This window comes from Alosa sapidissima, chromosome 23 (assembly GCF_018492685.1).
Source record: "Alosa sapidissima isolate fAloSap1 chromosome 23, fAloSap1.pri, whole genome shotgun sequence".
Classification (NCBI taxonomy): domain Eukaryota; kingdom Metazoa; phylum Chordata; class Actinopteri; order Clupeiformes; family Clupeidae; genus Alosa; species Alosa sapidissima.
Window position 1 is genome coordinate 16,193,789 of NC_055979.1, and position 23,178 is coordinate 16,216,966.

Genomic DNA, 23,178 nt, shown 5'->3' on the forward strand with positions numbered 1-23,178 from the left:
AAGCTTATGACAAATAACAATTCATCAAGAAGTGTATTATTTTATTGGAGTATTCAAATATAATGTTGATCACAAGTAAAACCAACACTGGTACTTATTGCAAACATTTATTTGATTAAAAAAAAAAAAAAACAGCAATAGTAGTTCCACAGTTATGACTCAAAATCATCCAGAACAATATTAGTATAAAACTCAAGCATTACAAAAGAAAATCAGTTTAGGAAAGAAAAAAAAATACATATTCTGGGTCATACATAATAAGGATCAGCTGCTTAGAGAAATAATTTGTTGATCCACATCCAACACAGATAATATCTGAGTTAAGATAATATGTGCATGTCATTATGCTGCTACATCATGACATTTTAGCTTACAAAAGCCCATAAAAATCACTCATGCCCCACCAAGGCTGTAAACTGCATCCAAATATTCTATAACATAGAAAAAAAAAGCTGTCCTCTGTCAATGATTTGTTTTTAATAGTAATCAGTAAGTGCACAGTGTTGAGTGACATGAGTGCTGACGTCTCAAACCACATCCATGGTGGCTTCCCTGACCAGCTAAGGGTGGGACTAAAACTCAACTCAAAGCAGAACTACCATCACTCAAATTATGTTTATCTATTAATGATACAGTGTGACAAGGCGCAATCACAGTAATCTGATTCCTTAGCTTCCCAAAGGCCTTCTTCCACAAAAGTGATAAAAGTGCCTTTTTCAAAATCTATCAGAGAATAGTTATCAAAGTCAAAGTTATTCAAAGTCTATCAGAGTGCAGTTAAGTGAACATTCCTACGCATTTTAAAATAGCTTCCTATTTCAGTTGCATGAATCAGTGAACATGACATTAAAAACATTTTTGGAATTCTTCATATTATTACAGGATCATGGCACTAGTGTGAAAGTTCACATGGACCATAGACACCACATTCTAGTTGGCAGTTCTGGTGTGTGTACCGGTTACCCTGTAGAGACATATGTTTTCACATGGGCCATAGACACCATATTCTAGTTTGCAGTTCTGCTGTGTGTACTGGTAACCCTGTAGAGACGTACCGAAGTTTTCCTGAAGTGCTAGCTCTAACTAAGATGATAATCAGACTAACTCCAAAAAAAAGAAATCACTGAGTAATCAGAGTTATTCAACAAATCACATTAACAATCAAACTATAGGAGTGTCGCAAATTTGGAAAAGATATTGTCAGCAAAACCCAGCATCTACTGGTCAAATTCTAAGGATAAAAAAAGTGATATACTTTATAACTATATAATAGTTTTATGATGACTGGAAGCATTTTGTTGCATTGCTAGGAACCAGAAATCAGTGAAGCAGCATACTAACTCCTGACATTCTACTTTGTCCTACGTATCAATGTGTTGTGAACACAGAGTATGAATCGCCCAGACTGACTGATCTGACACCTCCCCCTTGAGAAGAGGCAGGCAGGTACATGCAGCATCCACCACAACCCTCACTAGCATTAAAACAGCATGTCACATCTGCATGACTGGTTGGACTATTGTGCCATATGTACGACAATACTGACAATGTCGAAGGCTGGTTATTCAGTAACATTTCTTACATGTGTTTTCACTGTAAAATGCTGATATATACAAGTTCTATAACCCTTCCACTGATATTATTTCGTCACAAGGTCAGGCAAAGAATAAACGTACCAACGTCTGTGCTTGTTTACACAAGCAGTAAAGACTATAAATATATAGTGCATGGCTAGACAAAGGCTGGCTTAGGATGACAAATGTTGACAGACTGCTGAACAGTTGTGGACCTGAACCTACTAGAAGAAAAATTGTAGTTAACTACCGGGGGCGCATGCAGAGAATTGTGGCACAATAACATTTGGTCCCTCTAGGGAAGCGTGGTGTGGGTCCTTCATTGAAACACATTTTACATATCCTTATGTAATGATCCCATATTTCACTTGGCAAAAAAAAAAAAAAAAGCACAATAAATACTGTACTGACTTGAATAGTCACCTGAACGTTTCTCAACGATCCGAAGCAGGAAAGACGATTGTTAAAAACATTTTTTTAAAAAGAGCTTCCAGCACAACTTAAAAACATACCAGCAAAAAAAACTCTGCAGAGTCAAAGTCTTGAGCACTGATGTATCAGTCACTATACAACAAAATGTGTCTCTAAAAGTGAATGGTGTGGAACACTGACAATTCTTCTGGTGACCGAAGACACCAAAAGAAACCCAAAAAAAATTCACAAATAATGTGTGCTCTGAATGGGCTAGAATTAGTAGCAAACACTACTGCTTCTACAAACTGAGGTTCAAATCGTTACATGTGTAACAACTGTTCATTAACGGATCTAAGATTCTGTGGCACAAGGCACTTCTGCATATAAAGGATCACTCTACCTTGTCATCTACAGTCATTACTGTATACAGCTGTGCAGTAAATCCCGTGCAATCTGCTAGGTAAAGTCACCCTCTGTATCAGCATCGACTCACAGTCACAATATCTCCCACCTGTAAAGATGAATATAAAACAAATAATGATGGTTGTTAGTTAGATCAACCAAGAATAATGTTTGTTTTTTTCTCTTTTTTCTGATTTTCTGATCTATCTAGCAGCAAATAAATATCAACATCCCTTTATGGTAAGAATGGGACATTCATAACAGCCTGGTCGCAAGGATGTGGCATTTAAAAAAAGCTAGGTCTGAAAAAGCTACAGCCACGTTTTTGTGAATTTAATCGTCCGGAACAGCAGAAGAAATGCTACATATTATTCTTTAGAAAAACTATTCAGACGAGGAACAATATTGAGATTTTAAAGGCTACTGTAATTTCGTCTGATGCATTCAATTTAAAAAGGTATTGCTCAACACTGCTATTGGTCGACTTTAACCAAATCTTTTATTAATTAACTTCAGCCAGGCTCTGCCCACTTTGTGTGTCTGGGTCTGGCCACAGTGTGAGTAAGTAAGTATACTCTTTTGATCCTGTGAGGGAAATTTTGGTCTCTGCATTTATCCCAATCTGTGAATTAGTGAAACACACTCAGCACACAGTGAACACACAGTGAGGTGAAGCACACACTAATCCCGACGCAGTGAGCTGCCTGCTACAGCGGCGCTCGGGGAGCAGTGAGGGGTTAGGTGCCTTACTCAAGGGCACTTCAGCCGTTCCTACTGGTCAGGGCGGCAACCCTCCAGTTACAAGTCCAAAGTGCTAACCAGTGGCTGCCCCCTGCATGTGCTCCTGTTAGCGCATAGAAAAATGACACTGAAAGTGCACCTGAAATGTTGAAAATTGTCTCCAAAGGGATAATCAAGAAACATTTTGTGGTGCGCACTTCCAAAACAGGTGCTGAAGAGTGAGAGGCTCGAAACGGAACTGCTGGTGAAAGTTCCAAAAAAATAATTGAAACGGGAGCAAGTGTGCGGACATTCCCTGCTGTTGTACTCCAAGGGGATAACACAATTTTTAAGGTCAGTGGCAGGTACCTGAGTTTGCTCATGTTTTCACCCCACCACCATTAGACAGAGGCTCTGATTCTGTCGCCTCGGACTCAATGGGGCTCATGGCTGTGGGCGGGACTTCGCCCTCTTTGTGTGTGTTCCGATAGTGTTGCGTGATGACCCAGGCCGCACTTGCCAAGTAGAACCCAGTCAGGACCACAAAGAAGCCAAAGTACACAAAAAACTACAAAGAGAAAGACACAGAAAAAAAAAAAACAGAATTCATCAAGCAGTCACTCCAACAACGTTCCAGCAAGCCTTCCAAGGAATGAGGTTTCCAATCCAAAAAGCTGTATTCTGGGCTTAAATCAAGCATTTTTGTGTCTGAAGTTATCAAAAAGCTTTAAAATCGTTATATATAATGATCTATTTTCAAATCTTAAAATCGCCTTGCTCATGCCTGAATCACGAGCAAGATTCAGCCAATACAAAAGTGGTGGTGCTTGTCTGCAGTATGAATTTCTAGATATGCCGTGAAAGCCTCATCTGGGATAGAAAGAAATCAAACTCTCATACCTGTGACTCAACTGGCAAAGCAAGCCCTCGTTTATCAGCGATTATGAGGGTGATGATGGACTTGAAGATGGTCCCGAGGAAAGTGTTCACACCAAACACCAGAGCGCACAGCTCCTTAGTCAGCGAAGATGCGATTTGGAAACTGGAGAACGAGAGTAAGGGAAAGAATCAAAATATCGCTTGAAAAAAATCGCTTGAAAAAAAAAAAAAAGGGACTACAACTGTACAACAATATAAATAGTTAAAACAGATTTCCATTGAATTTTGCAAACTTGTGAATGATCACTTGGAATAAACACAGGACTTGCCACAATCCTAGTCACATGAAATCAAATAGCACTGCTTCTCATAGTTAATCTTGCACCACCTTGCTTTCACATCAGTCACCTGACAGTGTCATGATGACCACAAATTCTTGGAAACTCATCGCCCCCTGTCAATCATTAACAGGATGGCAGGATAGTGCAGGCTAGTAAACACGCCTGTTATTACTGTACCTACACGTTGGCATGTACAATAGTGCACTTGGAATAAGCAAAAGCGCTTGCGAAACTCACATGGCGATAGGAACCAAGAATTGGTAGAAGCCTCGGAATAGGATGTAGGTGACGTAACACACCCAGATATTCTCCGTGCTGCCCATGAGCAGCAGGAGGGCGGCCATGATGGCCGTGATCCCGCCGATGACCAGCTCCGACCACAGCTTCCAGCGGATCTTCAGGTAGCCGGCCGCGAACGACGTTATGGCACCTGAAACCATCATTACATCATGTTTACATTACTATATTCTCCAAAGGGACCTTCTGTGAACTTACTACAGGCCAACTGCAGCAACTCAGGTCTAAAGTGACTTGCTCAGAAGCAACAAGCAAATTTACTCAAAACGTAATCAAGGAGAATTCTACAAGTCAATATAACTGAAGGTCATGCAGTGAGTGATAAACTGACATTACAGTATTAGGGGAAGTGACATGTTCAAGGTCAACTTGGGTTTATTTGATCATTTGATCAGACTTACAGGTCTCAACTGAGCTGCAATTAAAGAGAACACCCTGAACATAAATCACAAGGCCTTGCAGCTTAAGCAACACACCATTGAGAAATGTGTGGCAAGCAACACATTCTTCTTTCTATTTATACTTTCTTTGATATTTCTGACACAAACATATTGACTAAACCATTACCACACTGATCTGCGACTGACTAGCCTAGATTACAGCAGTAACACTTTAAAGGGAAAGTTCAGTACATACTTGTAAGTGAAAACTGCAAACCGCAGTGGCAAACTAATGAATCAAGCTGTCAAAGTATGACTGACACCAGCATTCCCACAAGACAGGTGGTTGTGGCAGTAGTTACAGCATAACTGGGTTAAACCATCTTGGCACACTGCACTAAGGCTATGTTCTAGGATAAGAGGTGATCTACTTAGACAAACAGATCCATATTTGTGTAAATCACAAACATCAATCATCCTGTAGTGGTTTGAAAAAGTAGCCTGAAAACGGGCTCCTGGTAGTTTCCGGTTAAGCTCGTGTGGCATCTCATAAGCTTTTCTGGCAACATGCTGAAAACACAGTACCATCATTCTCTCAAAAGATGAGATCTGTGATTCAGATCCATACTTGGTCATATTCTAATTCTACCAATTGCTCCTCATTGATTGTGCCCTATTCTATTGCATGCTCACAAGAAACAAACTATTTTTTTGCACACAGACTCTGTAAATGGAAAACAAACATGGAGGCACCGAGCCGCTAACAGTTCCTGCCAATAAACATGTTACCTTCAGAAGGCATGATAAAATTTGTTTGGTTGATGAGGTCAAATTATCAACAACCTTTAAGCCAAAATAGCAGACTGTTCCTTTAAACCAGGAGTCTCACCTAGTAGTGTGGAAGCTGCCTCCACTCCACCATTGTAGACCTTGTTCTCAGTGGAGGGGGCGAGCTTGTTCCACAGGGTGTGCACATAGAAGAGCACCAGGTAGTAGCCAGTGGAGTTAAATATCCACCACAGGCTCCAGAGCCGTAGGCTGGGCACACGCACCACATTCCTCAGCTCCTTCAGCATGCTCACGAACACGGAGTCCTTCCAGGATGAGGAGAAAGACGAGGATGGGACGAGCGTCGCCGATTTGCCACTGGGCCGCATTTGGGCCAACTCCGCTTGGGTGGCGGCGCCGCCAGCAGCTTTCTTAGCCTCCTCGGCGCGCCAGGTCTTGTTGAAGAACATGCTCCGGCCTGGCCAGGGCAGACAGGTGGACAGCAGCAGGCCCAAGCTGACGAAGCCCAGCGAGACGGCCGAGAGCGTGGCGTACGTTACGTTGCCCAGTGATACGCAGAGCTGGCCCAGCACCGAGCTGGCGAAGACGCCCATGAGCACGCACGTGCGCGAGTAGCTGGCCACGCGCTGGTACTCGGACGGTGGCACCAGCGAGAAGATGTAGGAGGAGTAGGCCACGCGTGCCGCCATGGTGATGCCGTAGAAGAACTCCATGAACTGCATCTCCAGCAGGGTGGAGCCCAGGTAGAGCAGCAGCCAGATGGACACATGGCTCATGCTCTGCAGCACCAGCACAGGCTTGTAGCGCAGGTAGTCCGTCAGGAGGAACACCGGCACCAGCACCACCATGTACGAGTAGGACAACACCGGGATGATCTCATTAGTGACCTGAGAAAGAGCCACAATAACAATAACAACTGGTTCAAATTTAGCCACGCTGGGCTGAAAGAAGGAGCTGTGTCAACACAAACATTAATCTATGTTTGTCTTAGCAGGTAACAGTAAATACATGACATGTGATGACACGGAATTATGCAACAAGTATCTTGCATTAATAAATCTATATGTCCAAATAATGTAAATGCCAGGAATAGACGTTCCAAAAACTGGATTCTGTTACATAATCTGTGCCATTTTGGAAATGTAATTAAAGGGACACCAGGCAAGCCTGATGCTTTTTCTCTACGAAACTCCCCCTCGCTCGGTCTGAGGCTCTTTTCCTTTCCTTTGCGTCTTCAGTCAAGGGTTTTCGCTGCTTCTTCGACGGCTCGGCCATTATACACACGTTTGCAACAATCTCTAGCGTTTCGTTAGCCTGCCTCTGTGCTGTAAACTGATCCTGCTTCAGTCGGCGGGTAGGATACACCGAACTTGCAAGTGGGATATTCTTCCTACAGGCAGTAAGGGCAGGCGAGAGAGCCTTCATTCGCCCTGTATGAGTCATTTAACCATATACCGACTTACGAAGATGATTAATTAACACGAAAACGTTGCCTGGTGTCCCTTTAAAGTCTTCTTTTCCACACAAAGAAACTTAGAGTGAGAAATATTGCATCAGAAGCCTAAATTCTCAGCCCCTCCAGAACCTGCTATGGTCTGACCAGTACCTTAATTCAGTAAAACAGACCCACACAAAAGAAACTTTAACCACTTAAGTAATGCTCTCTACCAAAGAGGGGCTTAAACCCCAAAGAACAATCCAACTGAAATGAGTCAGCGGGGTTTGTGGGAAGAACAAGGCCCTGTGGATTCACATTGCCTTTTTGGCAAAAGATTAAATCAGGCCGGCGTTGACCCACTTCAAAGGAATGTGAACTTTGGTCACAGTAAGAGCCGACCACTGGCCTGCAGCTACCCAGGGGAAACTCATGCTGTCGTGCACTGCCAGTCAGCCACCTCAACACATAAATAAGCACCGCTGCCAAACCAGCTGGGCTGAGAAACACTTCAGAACCAACCTGTTGTTTTTTTTTTAAAAGCTAGGTCTTGCTTAACTAATTATAAACAGGCTTATGCCAAAACCATTTATAGCGTGATTGTAATAAATGTATAGGCTACTGAATATAGGAAAATGACAAGCCAATTGTTGAGGAAAGGTCTCAAAATGAATGTCACTTCCAAAGGCTTAATGGAAATTGACGTACTTTTCCTAGAGCAGCACACACTGTCACACATGGTGACCTCATGCAACAACATTACCGTTTGGCAGTGTTTAGTGACATTAGACACGGTTACCAAAATAGCTTGAATTGGCACAAATAAACTTTGAAACAAGATGTTATCATGTCAAAATAAATAAGCAACGTTACCTAACCCACCAAGCAGAGGAAAAGCTCCAAGATTTTATAACTAAATAAATTAGGCTTATTTCATGATTAATAATTTCTGCTGATTGCTTACAAACATGCAAACATAAATGAATGTCACATTCATAATGGCAAGTGGAATGGTAAGTCACAGCTTTTGTATAGGTCTGCAGTATCATTCATAAATAACTGTTTATCTGTTTATCAACTGTTTATATTTAACAATTTATCTGTGAAGTGCTGTGTGCACCAGCTCAAGGCATAAAGGTCGTCTTGGCCTTAATTAATCCTGCTGCTGGATAATAGGATTAAAAATGGCAAGTCTCTTCCAGGTTGCAATGTAAAGCTTACATGAAGAATCCAGTAGTTGCACACCTTCTGTCAGTCACTCTTGCACTCTGTTCTGTTTTTTAGGATTACGTTTTGAAAATAAGTTATTGTGTTCACTACAAGGTAATCTGTCTCCTGGTGTAAAACAGGAAGCATCTTTAAATGGCCCTCCATAACTGTGCCACTGCCACATAGTCATGTATCACAGCTAGACCAGCAAAGGAATGTTGCTGCTTACAGAGACATTTTACATCACAGCCAAGTACTCTGTACACTCCAGCTGTTTCTTCCACACTTCCTGTGTTTGTTCTTTTGTTTTTAAAACATTTCACCCACGAAAATAAGAACACCTCTACAAGCTTCTTAAGACCTTTTAATAAACTGATGTCTGTATTTCAGATTTACAACATGCTGCATACGATTGAGTTACTGTAGAAGGAGCAAAATAATGGAACAAGGTGATCCTTGAGGAACACCTGGCAGATGGCTCACCTCCTCTTTGGTGAAGTTCTTCTCCATGCTGAGCAGGTACGGCGTGATGAAGGGTTCCCCTGGCTTCAACTGAACCATGAAGCCATAGAAGCAGAGGAAGATGACAGACCACTTCCAAGCCCGCGGCGGCATGCCAGTCTGAGCCTCAGGGTCAGCCTTGGATTTGGGAGGTACGGGCTGAGGCTCCTCATGGTCCGGTAGGTGCCCATTCTCCTCTTTGGCCAGCGACTCTCCACTGTCCTTCACGCCATCTCCACTGGCCAAGCTGTCCACCATTTTCTCAAAGGCCACAGGATCACAAGGGGTTTGACCAGGGCTGACTGAATAACAAAACAGCAACTATGTCTGAGCCCAAGTTATGTTACTAATGTGTGATTTAACAATTATGCCTCTGAATTTTGGGCAGGTAGATCATCCTTTGTGGTGACAATGGCTGTTGCTCATAGTGTTAAACATTGTCGAGACTTGTGAAGATCCTTTTGTAACAAACTGAAAAGGGGGTCACACTAGTACAGTCCAACATTTTGTTCTATATGACAGACGGCGTTAACCTTTGTTCCTCTTCAGAAACCAACAATGATTGAAAAGAACTGAAGCAGGAGAACACAGCTTGACGTCAATAGCTATGCAGCTGAAAGATAGAAAACAAGAAGAAAGTTTCGGTCTGTCGGGTTGATGATATTCGCGCATGACACCTGGTCTGGTCACTCGATATTGGGGTAAGGGTGGAGGGTTCTAAATTGGCTAAAAGCATGCACCTCAAGATCAAAGTAACTGTCAATCTGCGGCATATGACTGTTTACACACACACACACACACAAAAGAAAAAGTTCAATACAAATATCGTATCACCTGCGACAAAGGTTGCTTTGCTGATTTAGCTATAATGCACTCTGAAATAGTCGGCCAAATAGTAATCGCAATACATATTTCTGGTACGTTTTCAAGCACACACGAAGGTACTGTTTGGTAACTCAACATACCAAAATCAATGGCAACTGACAGCTTGAAACAAACTCCGTCGTTAACTTTGACTAGAACATGTTGCGTTAGCTTACATACACATATGCTGAGCATTCACATAACATAGCTCTGTCCAGCAAGTCACGTAACTTTAAGCTACATTAACAACCAGCTCCATGCAATAACAACAATTGAATAACTGTCCTGCACTTGACACGTGGCCCAAACAAGTACCGATGCCAACTAGTTAACGGACATGCTAACACTAACACTAAACATCTGTTAAACTATTAACACAGTTAGGTTAGTTCACATGACGGAGAACGTGCTTCCAAAACCATCATCTTAAAAGCTCAAAACTAAATTGGTATGAGTTTGTTTTCAAACATTAACGTTGGATTACTATTACAGAATGCAAGGATTCCGGACACGTCTTGCAAACTAAAACGGGACTTTAAAAACACTAAACGAACCCTATGATGTCTCACCTGTCAATTGCACAGAGGTCTTTGTGCTCACATCAGACTGTCTGAAATCCATGTTGCATGCATCACGAATGCAGAGTGCAGCTGCGTGGAGCCAGCGACAATAATATGGTCACCTTTAAACAATTCTTCAAAATAAAAGTCGTGACTTATTCATTGTTTTTCAATTCATAATAAATGTATTTTGTTACAAAAGGTAAAGTAAATGTTGACAATAAGTAAATAAGAAATGTCAATGGATAAAATACCTTAATGTTATTTCTAAGAATCTTGTATCATCAGTGGCTGAAACAAGTTGTGGATAGGCTATTTAAAAAGGAGTAAAATGGATTGATTATAACATGTGCTTTCAAACAACTCATAGATATTTGCCTAATTCTCCTTCGGCGGTACAAGCACATGATAAGATATCAGAAAACAAATATGTATGCATAATTCCCCATTTGGACATGCCAGCACATGGAGTGTCAACTGATCGAGTCACATACCGGCCTACCATTGTCACACTGATGATATTCAAATGGTATGGCTGTGAAAACGACAAGTTCTGCATACTTAAAAAGGGGTGAAATCATCAGAAAACAGATATTTATGCATAATTCCCCATTTGGACATGCCAGCACATGGAGTGTCAACTGATCGAGTCACATACCGGCCTACCATTGTCACACTGATGATAGTACACTAGCAGACAGTGGGTCATGTTAATGAAAAAGGTAATCCATCCATAATTGTATGTAGGCATTGTCCGATGTCATTAATTTAAAACTATTTAGGAGTAAATTATTATCCCCTCTTCTATCTGTTTTTGTTCTCCTCTCTGTCAGGCTGTGATAGGCTGAATGAATTAAGGTGTAATAGTAGGCTACATAAGGGGGTGGAGGGAAAGATGTGAAAGGTGTTCCATGAGGTAACTTTGATTTAATTTCAAGGATGTTAGCAAGATAACTCTGCTACAATTACAACATTTGCAGATGTATTTACATAGGCTAAGTTGCAGCTTAACGTTTCCATTCCGTGCAAAAAGTTAAAATAATTTCAAAACCTGATATTTCGTGTACCTTTATTTTGACGCTTTTTTGCCGCCATATTTCCCACTATTGTCGCTTACTGTCGTTAGCTCCACGGAACTCTTTCTTGTTCTGATTTACCAATATAATACGTGTGCCGTGAATAGCGCCACCTAGTGTGCTGGTGCAAGAAACTGCTCAGCCACTGAGAAGCCCCTGGCTGCAGAGCTATTGTGACTTTTTGGGCTGAGAGGTTATGATATCTTATTTAATGAACACTGAGGGAACGTGTCTCCTTACAAAAAACAACTGCAGTTATACTATACAGTTTTTTTTTTTTAAGTACACTGCAGTACAGTGAAGTACAATAATATGTTCAAGTCCAAAATATTGCATTTCTGCAGTAAAGTGCAGTACTATGCAGTGTGAGTGCAATGCAGTTTTTTTGTTTCTGATACTCAGAAAACTGCAGTTTATGACACTTTTTCACAGTTTCGTAAGGGTCACTTTTGAGTGGGCACAGACTAGAGGAAATTGGGTTGAGGGAATATATTACATCCCCCAAAACAGGGATTCAGCATGGTCAGTTCAACCATTGTAATATATGTGTTATTGTTGTATGTGTTATTAATTCCCATTAAGACAGACTTCCTAGCTTACTCTAAATGCAGTTCTTTAAATTAAATCAAAAACACACTAATGATTAATTAAATTTGATTATAATGAACTAAAATGCTGTTATTGTTGATGTTGTTTTTAAATCATGTGGCTATTAAGAGTTGTTGGCTCATAGCATTGCATAAGCCATCTCTATTTCATCAATCTTTCCTACACCTCACACACTTGACCTTAAACAATGGCACTCCATGACCACATGTGCCATTCATCTGGTCCATTGTCGTTCCAAGTGATACTTGACTGTCTGATGTGACGCTACTGCATGCAAGCAGAGAACTCGGCTTCTGCTTAGTCTCAAGTGTACCATCTTGTGGAACCAAGGATATCTCCAATTGTGTCAATTATCCCAACAAACACATGAGAACATCGCTTATGAAACTGGTTATATCACCCTTTAATCCTGGAAAAACTGGTCTGTTTTCACAGAACCTTTTCAGTGTGCAGTTATTTGTGTTGTATTAGTCTAAATAACAATCTGAATGACAACAATTTGATGCTGAAATACAAGCCACAATAATAACAAGCAATACATCACCATGCACTATTTAGTTTTTAAAAGACCAATTCAGTGATATTGTAAATAAACAGATCCCTTTTTAAGGGAGTTTTTTCCCCAGACCATATGTGGTCCCTGGTAATAGCTGTAATGGTTGTTTCTTAAGGCAAAACATATATTGAGGTATACACAAAATTATGACACGTGATGTCATCATCAAGATCTTCAAAACAATGCTTCCTCTGGAAGCATCTATTCCACCAGGTCTTCAGGAAAAGAGAAGCCCAAGGTCTCCTAGCGTTGCACTCGTTGATCCCTCGAGGAACACTGCACAGTCACAGCGCAACACCTCACTCGTCTCCTGACCGCAGAGTGGCAGCGGTCTCCACTCCCGCCTCTCCTCGTTCGGGAAACACCAGCCTCTCCAGCATCTCGGACCTCTGCTCCTCTGGCAGCAGGACCAACTCTTGCACGGGCACCTTGGAGAGAAAAACAAGTGGGGAAAAAAGATGAGGAGGAAGGGAGAGAAAGAAACAGATGGATGGTGATGGAGGGGGGGGGGGGGGGCATGTACAGTGCTGCTTGAACGTTTTTGAACCCTCAGACATGGTCAGTTGTTTTTTACACAAAAAAAATAAATAACATAAATTATTTAATAATGCACATCCAAACCCTAATTTGTAAAGCTAACATTCCAAGTAATAGACAGAAACAAAATAAAGTTCTATATTTTCATGACATATTCAACAAAAGTGGTTTAGCTCCAAATATGACATTTGCTAAAGTATGTGAACCCATGTAGTTAATTTCTTGTAGCACCTCCTTTTGCACCACTACTTCAACCAAACGTCTTCTGTACCCATTAGCCAGTGTGTCTCACATCTGGTTCTGAAGTTTTTTGTCTACTCCTCCTTGCAGAACTCAGCCAGTTGAGAGAGATTGGAGGGACAACTGCCATGTACTGCCCGCTTCAGATCTAACCAAAACATTTCTATTGAATTGAGGTCTGGACAATCCAGAGTATGAATTCTTAAGCCATTCCTTTTGATCATTTTGCTTGAATGCTTATTGTCTTGTTGTAAAATCTATTTCCTCCTAGATTCATCTCCCTGACTGACATGAAGTTAAGATCAAGAATTTGTTAATAGGCCTGCAAATTCATGGTATCCTGGATGATATAGAGTCGTCCAGGTCCAGAGGCAGAAAAGACTTAGACATTTCCATTCCACTCCATTATAGACATAATACCAGCTGAGATGGTTTGCAATGTTTTTTTTTACTCAGGGCAGCAGTTTTCAGATTACATTATGTGCTTATATAATTGCAAAAGGGTTCTCCAATGTTTTCTCAGTTAGTCTTTTAAAATGATATCAGATTAGTAAACAGAATGCCTTTGCAACATTGGATGAATGGTTGTTGATAATGGGCAATGTAGATATTGCATTAAAGATCAGCCATTTCTTTCTAGAACAGTCGAGAACCCTTTTGCAATTATGTAAAAAGAACCCTTTTGCGAAAAAGCTGGTATTCTGTCTATAAAGTTTCTCCAAACCTTTGACTGGCGGTGTATGAATGCATTTATGTATGTATGTATGTATGTATGTATGTTGGCAGAAGTTTACCAGCACAGGAGAGTAGCCCAGGATTCTCAGGTGGCGAGTTTGCATGGCCATCCTGCCTCGCACATGGGAGGTTCCAAAACAGTAGGCAGAGGAGGGGACACACAGCACTGCCAGCCTGCAACAGAGAAGGAGTTCATGTGGGTCCAAAGCTTTTTGCAAAGTTATTGGTGGCAAGGGTCACTGATACTGAGGCTTTTGGTGGCAGACATAAATGTAGACTATGTGAATTGTTTTACTAAACTTTTTTTCTTTCTTTAAGAAGATGTATTATAATTTGACAAAGAACTTGAACTCAATTCAGCTGTGCAGTTAAGAGGTGCCATAGTCCAGCCTTTTTGAAATTAAAAATATACATTTTCGCTGCACTACCGATTGTATGAATTATGTAATGCACGGTTGACTTAAAAGTATGAATGGACAAATGAATGCATTTTCAGCTGCCTTACTTTCGAGGAGGATGTTGATCCTGAAGAGGTTTATCTCCATGAGAAGTTTCAGATGAGAGATTGATCACAAAATCTGTGAATGTTAAGAATGGACACAAACAGAGATATACCTTGCATGCTCTCATAGCAATCAATTCTCTAATACTTTGTGCTGTTTTTCCACAATTGAAATTATGGCCTGCACAATATAATTTATACTTGACATACTTTATGGACATAACTGGAATTATAACGTAATAAATAAAAGACTAATCTCAATCTCAATATTGTTTCCCCAGGTAGAAAATCTTTTGTTTAAATTACCTATAGATCTTTCACATATCTTATATCTAATTCAAGCACACGCACAAGCACACGACATCTTACCTATACGATATATCTTCTCCACAACCAGGTGTTCCTCTACGGTCTCCACTCCTTCCAAGCTTTTCAACATGCTGAAGAGGTCTAGAGGAGGGGGCAGGGCTGGTGGGGCTGGCAAGTCACCCAGGATGGGAGGAACAGACAGGGGACGTGGGAGAGCAGGCTGGTCCAGCCGCAGGCAGATATCCACAACATGGAGTTTCTGCTCTAGACCCAAGACTCTCTGATTGTCTACAGACAGAGGGAAAGGGACGCTCAATCCACAATCATTAGAACAATGGGATACATACAGTGTAACAAAATCTCTCTGACCTTACAGAAAATCATTGATGATGCAAAAAGAAAACAAACTGTTGGAATAAAAAAAATATTATACAACAAGAACACTAGGGCAGGTATGATATTCCACAGAGTCAAACTGTTCTGGTGATGTTCATTTGATCACTACCAACCTAAAACCCATTTCATGGTAACAGAACATATTCTTTACGGGTTGTGAAATTTTGGGCCAATGCCGATGATCAAAATTACAATTTGGTCGAAAATCAATGTCAATAACAATTTGTTTGTTTACTTTGTTTTTGTTAATCATACCCTTTAGAGGCAGAAATACAAAAAATATTTATTATAAAAATGGCTGAACCATTTTCATGTCTTTCGGCCCTTTATAGCATTATATCTCTATACGCCGGTCCATGATTTAGCTAGTGCAGAATTGATGCGACAGATAAACATCAGCCACTACTGTTATTTGCTGATAGGCCAATACCAGTCAACAAGGCAAATATCGAATATCAAATAGGCACTGATCCGTGCATCCTAATATACAACCATAACAGAGAATTTTCTCACTATGCCTCAAAGTGTGCACTTCTTAAAGAGTTTACTTCATTCAAATATCATTTTCTGTATTTCCCATTCCAAACTCCAGTCACGCCATACCAGTACCATTGCTGAAAAGCTGCTCCAATGTGTCCTCCTGAAGGAGTCTCTCCAGTGGCAGAACAGGAAAGTGCTCTAGCAAGCTCAAGAAGTAGATGGCCTTCAGAAGGTTGTCTGGGTGAAGCCGATCTAGATAAGCCTCCACAGCGTGTGTGATGCCATCAAGAAACCTGTGGGGTTAGCATGAAGCCATGTCTACCTTTAACGCAAAATCAACTTATTTAACCTTTGAGGTTTCAGTGTAGAGCTAACACTCACTCTGATTTGTGATCCCCTAGGTCGTGGTTCAGCTGAGAGTAGACTTTCAAGATGCTGAGGATATCTTTAAGCGTGAGGGCATCGGGGTTCTGGATTACTCGCTCAGCAAACTTATCCATCAGGGTGGTAGGGTGAAAATGCAGCTTCTCAAACTCCAAAAGGAGCAAAATAACCTTGAGGGGGAGCGGTCAATACCAAATTATCACATTTATGTACCCCTTGGACTGTTAAAACTGGTACATAGCACACACTGTACACAGTTTCTGTTTTTCGTACACTGACTAAGCCTATTAAAAGCTTTCTTAAATGGAAATCTTCACTGACGTTTTAGACAAGGACTAGATTAAACCCTACACTGTTTACTGACAACAAATGGCAATAAGTATGCAACACTTTTCAATGGCATACTGAACCCTTTTTTTTTTTATTCCCAAAACACACTACCTGTTTACTTTTCCACATGGCACAGCTGGTTGCCATATACTCAGCAATGGATGACAGCAGAGAATAGTTCCTATAGTGCAGATCCTGACATGCCTTTAGGGTCATCATGAGTCTGGAAAATGGAATCCCCTGTACATTTTCTAGGACATACAAATTACTGTTATTGAAGTTACTGAAGACATAGGGGTGGAAAGAATGGGTAGTGTAAAAACAACATACATGCATCCTGATGGGCAGTCAACACACAGAAGCATATGATTTAAATGGGGCGATGCACCTTACAAGCTCCATGTTGAGTGCCGTGTGGCGGTATTCATGAAAACTCAAAGCCTAAAGAATTCCACATAGTTCCTTTAAATAAGATCACTATATTAAGACAACACATCTCCATTCATAATGGCATTAGATTGGGTTGTCTCAGGTGTATACCTTCATATACGCTGAAAACAAAGTTATGTTATGTGTGTTACCAATCAACCAGGATGAAAAGTCATCATAACATCATAAGCCCTCTTGCCAATCTCTTGGCTGCCGCTACTGTCATACAGTTTCCATCCAAACAAACTAGTGATGGGAGAGTGCCACAAAAAGATTTGATGCATTGCTTTAATTTGATTCAGCATGGATTGATTTCTTACCCTCTATCTTCTTACAGCAAATTTCCAACAGGGGCCTTGAGTTTAGTCCCATAATAGCCATTGAGGCAAGCATGTATTGCGCATTGGGAAGTGTGAAATCATTGGCCATGCCCAGGGCCTTTTTCTGTAAAAGAAAAATAGAGATACAAATGTCACAAAGTTATGTATGTACAGTAGGCTCAGATCTTCACAGCAGGTGGCCTTTAAAAAGAATCTGAGCCTGCCGAGTACAAAATCAGAGCTCAATGTTCACCTAACATGTTTAGATCTGACACCAAAAACATGCAGGTGTAAGGATTTTAAATAAAGTAAACACAAAATATGTAGTAAGTACAACTTTTCAAACAATTAGCTGTGAGAGAAGAATATTTATTTTCTTGCCTCCAATTTCCTTTTCAGTTCATCTGAACTCTCCTTCCCTACTGCACGCATAACTGACTGAAGGGGAAGTATGTTCTTGATCAGGGAGATGTCATTCTCCAGCTTCAACCTGGGAAAAAACTGAATATTAAATAATATACAGACCTAACATCAGGGAGAAAGAGAAGATAAAGATATTTCAATGACCGTCATTCCAATATCTATTAGGCCTATATAAAAGGCCTAAAAGCCAAAGAGGTTATACAAATTCAGAGAAACAACCGCATTACCTGAGCCCTTGTTTAAGTGCTTCAACATTCTGCAGTGGGTCCATTAGTTCTAAAGCTCCAGCAAGAACCGAAAGAGACCGCTCGTCAAAATGGTTCAAGTTTTCCTGTTGAGGGGAACATACAACAGTTAGCCAAGTAATGAATATTCGCCTGCATTTTAAACAGCCTTCTTCCAGATGAAATCCTTTAAAAATTATAGTTGAGCAAACAAATGATGGCTACACCAGTCTACGGTCCATCATACCAGGATTATGGGCAATCAAAGCACAGGGCTGAACTGACACCACAGCAATACACTTACCAACAGTGTGTTTAGTCATTAATACTGTGATGTCGTAACCAAAGACCGACTAGTGACTAGTTACCTGAATGACTCTCAGGAGGATCTGGACCACTCTACTGCGCTGAGGCACTCCCAGCCTGACCAGCGCCAGCAGACTATAGGCCATATCCTCAGTCCGCATCTTTGGAGCCTCGATGATGACCCCCTGGCACAGTTCCTCAAAGCCCTGGTGTTCAAACATCAGCTTCAGCTCGTAACCCCGATAATCATCAGACATCTTTTTTGTTGTCTCCCAAATGCGCGAAAGGCTGTTGCTGACACGCCGGTATGTCTGTGCGTTGTGAGTGACAAGATCCAGCACATCACTGGGAGAGGAGCACTCGTCCAGCTGCCGGAAGAAAAGGTTCTTCTTCTCCTTCTTGTTGGGCTTTTGGTGTTCTGACAGTGACTCTGAGGGTTTTTGCAACTCCCGGGGTTGCCTTGAACGTTCACTGAAGTGGTCATCTTGAGAGTAGTACCTCACTGTGCTGACAGCAGGTCCTACTACGTGATTCCAGCTCCAGGAGGAAGCTGATCTCTGTTCTGGCCTTTTATTATGTGTATGCTCCCTGTGGAGTAAAGAGCCCAGCTGTGCCAAGAGAGGTCTATGCCTGCTAAAAAGCAAGGCTTTCCTGAATACCTCCTCACCTGTCTTACGGATATTCATTATGTCTCAAGTTGTTAAGTAGGGGGTTGCGAATTTAAATTCTGAGCTTGAGTAAGTGGCCGAGACTTTAACCAAGCCGATATACTATCTAAGTTATGTGGCCTGAACATCAAGTCAACTACTTACCCGTTAGTAGCATATGGTAAACAAGGATGTACTTGACTTGTTAGTTGAAACGTTAACTATAATTCCTGAGCGACAGCATCTGTTGTTCATTCTAACGCTAATGTTAGAATCCGTCCAACTGATACGACGTTACCGTAAAATATACATATAAGGCGGGGATAAGTGAACTAGTTGGCTTACGTTTTTGTTCACAGACAGTTGAGTTACAAAAGCTGTAACTTACAAGCAAAATAGCTTGGGAGAAAATGCTGACACTGCCTGCCTACCTGCCTGCCCACCTAGCTAGAAGCATTCTAGACTGTATCAAGCTTAGCTGCTACTTAGATTAGCTTTCTCTAAATAACACGAAGCAAGCACATTTGTCAGTGTTATTTGTGATATACTCACAAAACAACTGCTCTCACAATTTATATTATCTGTAGCGGTCAAAATAGTCCACAAGCTGAGTTGACTGAACATTTACCCTTGAGAGTTATTCAACACATTTTGTATTCACATGTAACCAGCGCGCCGCCATGACAGACGATTTTCGTCATGAGGTCAAGAAGGACCTTCGGTTACCCAGCAACTGGAACTGCTACAGGAAGCATGGCAAGATTTGTTGTTGCAGGTAATTTCCAATTTCTCACAATATTAGAACATCCACAGAAATTGAGTATGCTACTCAATCAAGTCTTTTAATTTGTTCTTTGTCATTTTACCTCGGAATAGCAATGCTTGTTTTTCCCCTCTTCTTTTTCTAAGGCAAGGCAGATTGCCCTCATTATGCAAAAGCAGAGCTTCTTGCAGACTTACTTCAGAGGAAGTTGCCCGACTTTCGTATTCACAAAATTTGTGTACATCCAAATGAATGGAAGGTAAATTTGGAATCAGTCTATATCTGGATATCCTAATTTGATTTTACTGTTATTATTCAAGTGAAGTGAGGTATTGTAGGTATATCACTGCCCTCTAGTGAACATCTTCCCTTTGTTTCTCTGTAAACAGCAATGGCTAGAGACGACTTGCCTTAGTAATGGCTGGGAGCATGAACACTCTCCTTTGGTGTGGAGAGAACTTATTGATAGAGGGGGGAAAGGAATGCTTCTGGGTGGTTTCAGTGACTTCATGGAACATGTCCAGGTACAGATCTTTACACTGGGAGTAGGCTAGGCCAAGCCTATGTTTATGTTTGTTGTTACTATACGGTATAAGCACATTTTCTCAACACATTTCCTTATAATGCCAGAAGTAACTTAGATTTGTTTTTGTAAAATTCCCAGGGTTATTATGGAATTACATCAGACATGACAACAGACTTGATGCTGAAAATTGCGAAAGAAAACCTTCAGACAAAGGAGCTATTTATGCAGGAGGAAGCACAAGGGCACAGCCTGCTTCAACCTCTACACATTTGGATAAACAGGTGAGTGCCGTGTCAAGCAAAGCATTCAAGGTATAGACACACACTTGATTTTGCATGGTGCAATACATCAGAGTATTGAAGAGAGACAGGGGGCATTTTAAAATAAACATGGACCTAATCTTTAACACTTTCACCTTTAACTTGCAGTGCCCTGCACCCAACATGCTACAGCCTGATCCCTCTGCTGTTTGACTCTGAAGTTTTCACCAGTGCTCCTCTAATCAGCCTCCACCTCCTAGATGTTGGAGGAAGTGAGGAGGCCTTGCATGGAATCAAAATGGAGACTGAGGATCTCTCCTCTCCACAGTTACACGAGATCACTGTACACAATTTCTTGGATGACTATGTCTTTCACCAGGCTCATTTTATCATCTTCCTCGATGACTGGCCACCTGGGCAAGAAAAAGAGGGGCAAACAGAAGAAGTTGGTCGGGCGGTGATGAAGAAAGTGGCCAAGAATTTCCAGAATTATGGAAAACTCATTGATTCAAGGGCACATAAAAACGTGCGAGTGATGGTTGTTGGGGACTCTTTCATCAATCTGAAGTGTTCTTTACTTCTGGAGAATGCACCTTCTGTGGACTCTAGTCACTTTGTTGCCATGGGAACTCAGCTGGAGTATGAAGCAAGGGCACAGATAGCAAAGAAGCTCGGTGTCACATCAGCAGGTATCATATCTCACTGCTCAGCCCTCATCATTGTTTTCTCTACGGTAAGCAATACTGCAACTCAAACTCGGGTGTGATGGCATGTTTATTTTCCTGTTAGATGTGACAGATGTCATCATATGGGGAAATATCAGTGGCAGCTTCCATGTGGATCTTCAAAGAGCAAGGGTGTTCCGATATGAAGGTGCCATTTATAGACCTCCCAACTTTTCTCAGCCACTTCTGGAAATGTCAAATAACAGGTAAGCACTAATGTGTTCACTAATAATGGTGTTTGTCTGCATGCATCACACTAAGATGTCTGTTGTTGTTGTTGTTTATTTATCTCTGAAGAAAAAGTTTTGAGACTGATATTATGAGCTTGCTGAGTTTACATCGCTCCATGGTAACCTCAAAGACTGAAAGACCTGCAGCCATGTCAGCAACAAATGGGGTATGCGCCATCCTGAAGGCCTGGAACAATAATTCCTCTCCTAAAGAGGTTTTCTCTTTGGGAATAATCAGCAGAGGTAAAGGCCAATCACCACATGCTAGCTGCCATTAATTATTGGTGGGTGGCACGAGTTGCAATGCAGTGTATTCATACCATTCAATGTATTATTCAGAAGGGATTTTCTTACGCTGTGGTATACATTAAATATGCAAGTTTCACATTCAATTTGCTCAGGCATACATGATTTACTTTAGTGAATCTATCAAAGAACTAAGTTCACCGGGTCCCTGTTGCATTTTTATTCAGGAGAGTACAATGTTCCTAAAGGCCTAGTGGTTTCAATGCCTGTAGTCTTCAGTTGTGGACAGTGGTCTGTTGTACCCAATTTGGCTATTTCTGATGAACTGAGGATCAGAATTGAGGACTCAATCAGTCAGCTGAAAACAGTAAGTACTGATGTTGTGCTGCAAACATCATTCATTGAAATAGTTTTTTCTCGTAAGTATTTAACATGTTCTGTAGTTTTTTAAGCTCTGTAGTTCTTTCTTCGGTTACATTCATCAGTAGTTCGGGTCATCAAGTTCAAGACATTCCATCATTCTTTCACTTAATACAGTGTATATTTACTGCATAATTTGTGTTTTCTTTTTCCCAGGAGAAAGAAAACACCGTATGCAGTTAAACATTTGCTGGGACACCTCCATGATGAGACCTTGAATACCCGGCAGAACAGAGCTGGTTAATGTTTGTAATAAACAAGCTTATCAGATTTCAGCTGAATTGAATTATGTGTCTATGTGACATGAAAATGCCTACCACATACCTGCCATTGCAGTCAACCAGAAAACATAATACACCAGGAAAAGGGCTGTGGTTTAAACAAGATGGCCTACCTCCGTTTCTTCATTTTACCGGACCCTTACACAATCACGGCTATTTGAGGTCACATGGCTAAAACCTGTCTGACAAAAACAATAATTACATCTGTTGCAACATTTGTTGCAAAACAAACTAGCTGTTGTCATTGTGGTGGCCCCATCACATTACTTGAGTTCTTTCATGACATTTCATTCGCCTAAAGCAGAGGTTACACCTTGTCCTTAGTTAAAATATTTCTGGATAGGGTTCTATTTTGGATTGGAGTTTTCCCCAGCAGCAGGGAGTTGTAGCAAAAGAATAACATGCTCTCTATTGAGCTGTTTTTTTTTTTTTTTTTTTCCAATGATGTTAACTAGTTTGCTGCTATCAGTACCATTGTGTTATTTTAGGAAGACATATACATTTTGGATTCTTTTTTTTTTTTTTTGTACTAACTTGGATCCCACTGAATGTGAAACCAACAACCTGCTGTCAATTTTTTTCCATTCATTTCCAGTGCAAAATTCTAGATTGCCAACGTCAGAAAAAATCATTAATGTTGTAACATTTGTTGTAGTTGTATACTTTTTTGCAAGAGCTAAAATACTACATTGGATATCTTTAAAATCCATATGAATGTGTCTCTTTTTACTTTCCCAGAGTAAAACCACATTGTCTCTAGCTGTTGTTTTTCTACCACCAACTGTAAAACTGTTCACTGTTAATTTAACTTTTAAGTTGCTTTGGACAAAAGCATCTGCCAAATCCTATAGCCATAACC

The 23,178-nt window shown here is 40.9% G+C and overlaps 3 protein-coding genes across 5 annotated transcripts; 1 reads left to right on the forward strand and 2 right to left on the reverse strand.

The window, feature by feature from the left end:
* Window positions 1-20: 20 nt before the first annotated feature.
* slc19a1 (solute carrier family 19 member 1) lies at window positions 21-10,458 on the reverse strand. 3 transcript variants are annotated; one of them, XM_042079823.1, is made up of 8 exons: window positions 10,375-10,458; window positions 9,475-9,554; window positions 8,924-9,243; window positions 5,897-6,683; window positions 4,568-4,760; window positions 4,011-4,152; window positions 3,480-3,678; window positions 21-2,499 (listed from the first exon to the last, which is right to left on the reverse strand). In XM_042079823.1, the coding sequence occupies exons 3-7, from the start codon at window positions 9,197-9,199 to the stop codon at window positions 3,490-3,492; spliced, it is 1,587 nt and encodes a 528-aa protein (XP_041935757.1). In that variant the 5' UTR covers window positions 9,200-9,243; window positions 9,475-9,554; window positions 10,375-10,458; the 3' UTR covers window positions 21-2,499; window positions 3,480-3,489. The 3 variants fall into 3 exon arrangements, with proteins under 3 accessions (XP_041935757.1, XP_041935755.1, XP_041935756.1); XM_042079821.1 differs by lacking the exon at window positions 9,475-9,554 and having other exon boundaries at window positions 10,375-10,454; XM_042079822.1 differs by lacking the exon at window positions 10,375-10,458 and adding an exon at window positions 9,907-10,368 and having other exon boundaries at window positions 8,924-9,554.
* Window positions 10,459-12,429: 1,971 nt separating this feature from the next.
* On the reverse strand, window positions 12,430-19,584 carry fastkd2 (FAST kinase domains 2). Its single transcript, XM_042079816.1, has 11 exons — window positions 18,284-19,584; window positions 17,919-18,022; window positions 17,650-17,758; window positions 17,269-17,392; window positions 16,631-16,770; window positions 16,187-16,359; window positions 15,935-16,098; window positions 14,990-15,217; window positions 14,624-14,696; window positions 14,178-14,292; window positions 12,430-13,034 (listed from the first exon to the last, which is right to left on the reverse strand). Exons 1-11 carry the CDS (start codon window positions 18,905-18,907, stop codon window positions 12,906-12,908), a joined length of 1,983 nt encoding a protein of 660 aa, XP_041935750.1. The 5' UTR covers window positions 18,908-19,584; the 3' UTR covers window positions 12,430-12,905.
* Window positions 19,556-22,319, forward strand: mdh1b (malate dehydrogenase 1B, NAD (soluble)). Its single transcript, XM_042079830.1, has 9 exons — window positions 19,556-19,643; window positions 19,778-19,890; window positions 20,021-20,155; window positions 20,296-20,438; window positions 20,586-21,106; window positions 21,207-21,348; window positions 21,440-21,615; window positions 21,846-21,985; window positions 22,195-22,319. The coding sequence occupies exons 1-9, from the start codon at window positions 19,568-19,570 to the stop codon at window positions 22,219-22,221; spliced, it is 1,473 nt and encodes a 490-aa protein (XP_041935764.1). The 5' UTR covers window positions 19,556-19,567; the 3' UTR covers window positions 22,222-22,319.
* The last annotated feature ends 859 nt before the right edge of the window (window positions 22,320-23,178 follow it).

What these genes read in the sequence shown, in the direction of transcription:
- mdh1b (XM_042079830.1), top strand. Translation starts at nt 19,568, where the DNA reads ATGAGGTCAAGAAGGACCTTCGGTTACCCAGCAACTGGAACTGCTACA. An exon ending in TACATCCAAATGAATGGAAG is followed by an intron (nt 19,891 to 20,020) that starts GTAAATTTGGAA and finishes CTCTGTAAACAG; the next exon opens with CAATGGCTAGAGACGACTTG. An exon ending in CAATCAGTCAGCTGAAAACA is followed by an intron (nt 21,986 to 22,194) that starts GTAAGTACTGAT and finishes TCTTTTTCCCAG; the next exon opens with GAGAAAGAAAACACCGTATG.
- fastkd2 (XM_042079816.1), bottom strand. Translation starts at nt 18,907, where the DNA reads ATGAATATCCGTAAGACAGGTGAGGAGGTATTCAGGAAAGCCTTGCTT. An exon ending in CTAGGGGATCACAAATCAGA is followed by an intron (nt 16,099 to 16,186) that starts GTGAGTGTTAGC and finishes CTAACCCCACAG; the next exon opens with GTTTCTTGATGGCATCACAC. An exon ending in GGAGCAGCTTTTCAGCAATG is followed by an intron (nt 15,218 to 15,934) that starts GTACTGGTATGG and finishes CTCTGTCTGTAG; the next exon opens with ACAATCAGAGAGTCTTGGGT.
- slc19a1 (XM_042079821.1), bottom strand. Translation starts at nt 10,426, where the DNA reads ATGGATTTCAGACAGTCTGATGTGAGCACAAAGACCTCTGTGCAATTG. An exon ending in AGAACTTCACCAAAGAGGAG is followed by an intron (nt 6,684 to 8,923) that starts GTGAGCCATCTG and finishes GCTCTTTCTCAG; the next exon opens with GTCACTAATGAGATCATCCC. An exon ending in TTCTTGGTTCCTATCGCCAT is followed by an intron (nt 4,153 to 4,567) that starts GTGAGTTTCGCA and finishes CTCGTTCTCCAG; the next exon opens with TTTCCAAATCGCATCTTCGC.